The sequence below is a fragment of the Cupressus sempervirens genome, chromosome 2 (genome assembly GCF_028749045.1).
Source record: "Cupressus sempervirens isolate cs-2001-9-10 chromosome 2, ASM2874904v1, whole genome shotgun sequence".
Lineage (NCBI taxonomy): Eukaryota > Viridiplantae > Streptophyta > Pinopsida > Cupressales > Cupressaceae > Cupressus > Cupressus sempervirens.
In genome coordinates this window covers 672,758,849-672,765,635 of record NC_143119.1, presented here as the reverse complement: position 1 = coordinate 672,765,635, position 6,787 = coordinate 672,758,849, and the positions used below count along the sequence as shown (strand labels likewise).

The 6,787-nt window shown below is 35.4% G+C and overlaps 1 protein-coding gene across 1 annotated transcript; it reads right to left on the bottom strand.

Annotated features, from left to right (window-relative positions):
- Nucleotides 1-2,394: 2,394 nt before the first annotated feature.
- Nucleotides 2,395-6,548, bottom strand: LOC149575148 (Rubber elongation factor protein (REF)). The gene is made up of 3 exons (XM_089815011.1): nt 6,235-6,548; nt 5,924-6,151; nt 2,395-3,576 (listed from the first exon to the last, which is right to left on the bottom strand). Exons 1-3 carry the CDS (start codon nt 6,250-6,252, stop codon nt 3,100-3,102), a joined length of 723 nt encoding a protein of 240 aa, XP_089671137.1. The 5' UTR covers nt 6,253-6,548; the 3' UTR covers nt 2,395-3,099.
- Nucleotides 6,549-6,787: the final 239 nt, after the last annotated feature.

Sequence of the window (6,787 nt, the reverse complement as noted above, 5' to 3'; positions counted from 1 at the left end):
TCAATGTTAAGACAACTTTTCTAAATGGTGGAATTGAAAAAGTGTACATTGAACAACTTGAAGGGTTTATTGCTCACAACAAAAATACTCGTGTATGCAAGTTAAAGAAAGCAATATATGGGCTCAAACAAGCTCCAAGAGCGTGGAATGAAAGAATAGATAGTGATCTTACAAAGCTAGGGTATTCTAAAAATGAAGTTGATCCTAATTTATATTTCAAAGTAGATAAAAATGATATGATTATTCTGATGTTATATGTTGATGATTTATTAATTACAAGTGAAGAACATTTAATAAGCAAATGCAAACAAGAATTGACAGCTGACTTTGACATGAAAGACTTAGGTCTTCTTCACTACTTCTTAGGACTGAAAATTTGGCAAAAAGTAAAGTACATCTTTCTAAACCAAAGAAAATATACTATTAATATTCTAAGTAAGTTTGGAATGATGCCTTGCAAACCAACTTCTACTCCTATGGAACTTAATCTACATAAACTGAAGGATGACATGGATAAATCTGAACCTGCTGATCCTACTCTTTACAGAGAAATCATTGACTGATTAATGTATTTAGTGAAAACTTGTTCTAACATATGCTATGTTGCTAACACCTTGAGTCAGTTCATGGTTACACCAAAGAAGATTCACTTGATGGCAACTAAACATATTCTAAGGTACCAAGAGGAACTATTGGCATGGGAATCAAATATGCTCAAATTGAGATAAATCTTCATAGTTTTTCAGATCCAGATTGGGAAAGCAATTCTACTAAGCATAAAAATACTTCAAGATGTTGCTTCAATCTTGGGTCCAGAGTGATTTCCTGGTTTAGCAAGAAACAATCCTCAATTGCACTAAGCTCTACAGAAGCAAAATACATAGCCACCTCCTTTAGAGTCGAAAAGGTTGTATGGCTACGAAAGCTTTTATTTGATCTATTCATAGTAACCTTGAAGCCTACCATCATTAATTGTGATAACCAAAGTTGTATTAAACTATGAGCTAATCCAATGTTTCACAATCGATTAAAGCATATTGAAAGTCCCTATCACTGCATCAAAGATATGGTAATTGTGATATCATTACACTTGAGTACATCAGTACTCATGAACAAACCGATGATATTTTGACCAAACCTCTTGCTAAAGTGAAGTTGGTAATACTTTAGAGAAAAAATTTGGTATGATTAAATTGTAATTTTGGACATTAAATTTAATTTCAATTTATGTGTTTATGCTTTTATAATTGTTGCTTCAAATATGTAATGAAAGGTGACAAGCTTTTGTGAACATATATAATCAAAAGGTAATCTTTGTAAGATGACGATCTTACAAATAATAAGCGTGTTATTATGACTGTTGATCCGAATATTCCAAAAGTCATGAATAACAAATACATTATGATTACTCTAAATATTGTCTCGAACAATTAGAGATTATAATTTATGTTATGATGGTGCTCATAGCATTGTGATTTATGGTATTTATGGTATTTGACAAGTCTCTATTTCTTACAATGGTAGTGTCAAATAATGTATTATCTATAGATATTCTAATATCTAGATTCTTTATTATTTCTCCCTTGCTAAAGATGGGAGAAGGGAGTGTTGAAAGTTTAGCTTCAATCGAGTAATACTAAGCATCTAAAAAAATGTTATGCTTTGTCATATATATATATATATATAGTTGTTACCGATTCACATCGGGTATCATTCTTCAAAATTACGACTGCCACAAATACACGTCGATTAATTTCAAATTTATCTATCATGTCCGATCAAGGATCACGACTTATTTGTATTGCCATCAATAAACATTGAGATCATTATCGAACATGTCATCAGGCATGATTAACCTGTGAACGGTTATGGTTAACAAACATTAGTCTGTGACCACGTAGGGTTTGGCTATGGGGACATAACTCTTCACACTTGTATATATAGTTACTCCCATCGGAAAATGAAAGACATAACATACTTGCAGTCCCAAGATTAAACATTGCAGATTACAAAATACATTCCTGCCACAGCATATCAGAAGCATTCTGAAGGTATCTACCAGTTGCATTCAAGTAACTCAACAGCATATCAGAAGCATTCTGAAGGTATCTACCAGTTGCATTCAAGTAACTCAAATAAGTAAGGTCTGATATAAATCTGTTCTTATTTCTATCAGAGATCCTATAAAATTAACAGAGTATAAAAGAAAAACTCACAACTTCATTTAAAGATTCAGACAATGATAATCAATGCATTCTGAACACGAAGAAATTTAAAGATAAAGATTCAGACAATGATAATCAATGCATTCTGCACACAGAGAAATTTTTGTTACCACATGATTAATGATAACTACTTTTAACACCACTAGAATCCAAACAAACATTATCAATATACTGAATACCCAAATAATTAATGCTTGATGCGCTAACCAGGAACATTACATGTTTTTCCCATACAACTAAGAGAAAGCATGAGAGACTACATAAAATTCGATGAAGATGTGCTAACGGGTCCATCAAACCCAGCATATCACCCCCATCACTTCCCATTACATTCACCTATAATATCACAAAATAATAACCTCTCCAAAAGTAGTATACCCCAGTTACCGGATATAACCTCCCAACCAAATCATTGACTGCTACTGCCTTATAACCAATGTCCTCCGATTGTTGTTAACTATGGACAAAATGTTGCAGTAGCTGCTATATCACATATTTTCTTGTACAAAATAGCTTTTAGGTGAAAGTACTGAATGCACTAACCTTCTTAGAAGGTAGAGTACCATAGAACAAATTGATATCTGCATAAATTTTCACCTAGTGTCAAGTATTTTTGTATACAAGACGTATAGTGGTTTTCATACATGATTCATGCACAGAGTACAAGCAAGATCTGGTTTATACATATTATGTATACCAATTCCACACCAGGCTAAGAATATACATGATTTTCCAACCCATTTGAAGATGAGAAACACTGAAAAGAAAACAAAGTGCTCTGAAGAAGGAAGACTAAGATACATATACAAGGAGATATTCTTTCTACTAATCACAAAACCCTGGTAACAGTAGAGTGCCACAATTGCTTTCATGTTTAACTGGTAGCAGTCTTAATATTCATTGCCTCGTTTTGTTCCAAACTCCTCTCAATTGCTTTCTTGATTTTCTCAACTGGCACTAACGGTAGGAAAGCTGCTATTTGGTAATGGTTATCGGCCAAGCACAGAACAATGTAATTGTATTTCTCAGAAAAATATGTGGCTGTTGGGATAAAGATGTGAACAACCTGGGGGAACAATGGAAGCTTAAGGAGCTTGTCCCATGCAAAGAAGGTCCATTCTTCGGCAAGTGGTTCATATTTAACATACAGGTATTTGACAGCAGGTTTATATCTTGAGTATAAAACCTTTGTTTTTTGACTTGCTGTTCCAATTATACCATTCCTCTGCAATTCATCGACAATAGATCTTCCAATACTGGGTGCTTGCTTTGCTATGTCGTATATGTGGTATGTTATCTGTTTCGCTGTTGGAGGCAGATGTTCATCTACTTTGCAGATTGTGTGATCGACCTACACATTAAAAACAAATCTCAGTAATTAAGGAAGAATCGTCATGCAAAAATTATTAGAAGTTGAGCAATATCCAGATGCTCATCTACTTTGCACCGTGTGACATCAACCTAAACATTAAAAACAAATTTTAATGATCAAGACAAAGTTGCCATCCAAATTTTATCAGCCCAGAGTTGTGCAATTTTGATATTGCTCAAGATAATAAGAATTAAAACTTGAGAATTCAGAATCAAACATATTACAGTTATTAGATGGTAACAAACTTAGAATATGAAGATTCTGGATTGAAACTTCCAAACAATACTAACTGCAGGCTACTGCCTCAGAGAATTTCAACCGAGCACCAGAATTCTATTCTGGCTGCTGCCTCATCCAAACATCATTAGAAAACATACAATAAGCAGCCCTGAGACTGTTAAAGCGATGAACAATCAAATAAAGGATAACAGACGAGAATTTTCAGTTATAGCAGATTCTCAAACTTACTAATTAAACATGTTAAAAACTTAGGGAAGAAAAACATAATTTAGAGATTGAAAATTAGATGAGTTTTTTCTATTAAACATGTAAACTAAGAGAAGAAAATCATAAATTAGAGATCGAAAATTAGATGAGTTCGATTCAGAAGCTAACGATGAAAAAGCAACGAGAAAAAATAGAGCTAAAGGGGCTCTGCAGTGAGTAGTTCGTACTGTACAAAACTTTGCTGAAAATTTTGTGAACAGGCCAGCAATTTAAATAAACTTCCCGTTAGCACGCAATTGAGTTGGTGTAGTACTACACCTCACGGAAAGGCCAAAGCCCAACACTTTACCCTTTACCTCTGTGATCATCCACTCGCGTAGATGCAATCAGCGGACTGCCACTCTTTCATCTAAGGATGCATAACCTAGGCTGACCATAGACGATAGAAGAAACTATCTGATTCTTCTTCTTTCTGTAGTTCACCCGGGGTGGATGCTTACTAAAGAGCAACAGATGTGTTCGAATGCAGGCTCACAGCTCTGGAATAAACAAATGTTTTAAGAATATGACAACAAAAGGAATTTGAAAGGATCATATCTATGAAATTTTGATGCTAAAACATTCATCTAAGCTTTACTTTCATATACCTAATCTTTCTATGCAATGAGTGCTGGCTAAATGTATCATTCACTCTCACAGATGGGTTACCCACTATTTATGAAACACGGGTTGATGAGCTTAACTTTAAAAATATTAAAAATTATGGAGTTAAAACCCCAGTGAGAATTTGACTTAATGTCCAACCTATCTCCCACTTATCTAGAGTCCGATATGTTTAACTCTAAAGATAAACCAGACCAAAGGAAATTAATCATGTATAGATTGAAGATCGTATAGGAAATTCAAACCAAGAAATTATTGAAAATTATGCAGTTAAATCCGTAGTCAAAATTTGACTTGATGTGGAACCTATGGCCCACTTATCTAGAGTCAGTTATGTTTAACCATAAAGAAAAACCAGACCTAAATCTGTAAAGAGGCAAAACTTATCATGTATAGCTTGAAAATCATATAGGAAACTCAAACCAAGTCACAATGAGCACATACTGGCAGAAGACTCAGGAAAACATAGCAAAATGACAAAAATGACAAACTGTACAGTAGTTCAAATATACATTTGGTACTTACGGGAGCTTTTCACAAGGCAGAGGTATAAGACTTATATTCGCCCATGAATGTGACCTTATAAGCGAGATGACAACATTCAAATCACAAAATGAAGCTACAGTCTATTTAAGGTCTTCCAGCCACAGTAGCTACCAAGTGTGCATCAGGCACAGGAAATTTTAAACTAAAAGGAAAAAACTCAATACAAAAGCCCGAAAGGAATCTTACCTGTCAAAGAGCCAAAAACTTTTCAAGATCCAAAATAGCTGCAGGACTGGAAAAAAACTAAAAAGAAAAGCAAATAGCACGCTGACTGGGAGAAATCACCCTTCTTTTAAAATATACCCAAGGGAATACCTAACAAAACTCGGAAAAAAGCATGTTGAAATATGAACGCCTTATTACATAAAACTTAGGACCTACAATAAGGAAACTTGGGCACTGTCACACAAGGTTAATCAGTTCCATCTGGGCTAAAACAATTCATAGATTCAAATCCCCTGCATATTAATACACCAAGGGCCGAAAACGGCCTAATTAACCAATATTGTTCTTAAAAAGGGCGATCTAGCATGCCGAAATAGAAAGATCGGACATTAAAATAAAGGAAACGAAAGCCCCTTCGGACAGTGTTTAAAATAAATTGCGCCAAAATGAGAGAGAAACTCAGTCGAAAGATGAGACATGAAAATAAAGAAAACGAAATAGGAACCTTGCTGTCGACAAAATAGAGAAGCTCGGAGGGCATCCCCTGGATCTTGAGATAAACGGGCTCCACAACAGTCTTGACGGCCTGCTCCACCGTCTCCACACCCGCCTTCAATGGACCCGAATTTTCTTTTGCGTAGCTGTACAAGCTCGTCAAGCACGCCGTTGCCCTCAGCACCGCAACTTGAATAAACTCCAAATACTTGAGCCTCCTCTCTTGCTCCGCCTGAACCTGACACGCAAACCCTTTCAGAAAATGAAAAAACACCTAAAATAAAAATACGAAAACTACAGGCATATCAGATCACAACCTACCTGCTCCGTTTCTGCCATAGTAGATAAGTGCAGACTAACCAAACCGACGATTCGAAATTCAAAGTTCCGCGCTGTGTCAAACGAATATCAGATCACAACCCGTACATCAAAGACACGGCAAAAGAAGTCGAACTATCAAATTGTAACAAGAATTTGTCACGTAATTCGTTGCAATCTCCGCCAAAGCGGCCTGTGGAATTTGATGTTAGTACTACGCGTGTCGACAGAGAAGAGAAAATATGCGGATCCGTGGGCACTCGCCGCTTGTTTTGCTGCCTTGATGTGATTGCTCCAGAATTCAGGACCTCTACAGCAAGATTTAGAAATTTCCCCGCTTCTCTATTATATTCTCTATATCTTCTATTCCGTTCTATTCTATTCTATTCTATTCAGGCAGACTTGAACTCCTATAAGTATTCTTCCGGTTTGTTGGTAGAATTAGAGTAGATTTGTGATTGTCAAATTCGAGATTTTTGATGTTTGTGTTCGAGGTTAAAAAAAAGTTGTTTGGTTGCTCAAATATGATTTAGTAATTGAAATTTGGAATTACGGA

Excerpts from the sequence above, each read along its gene's own strand:
- LOC149575148 (XM_089815011.1), bottom strand. Across the intron at positions 3,577-5,923 it reads TCTATTTTGTCGACAGCAAG|GTCGATCACACAATCTGCAA; the intron begins GTTCCTATTTCG and ends TTTAATGTGTAG.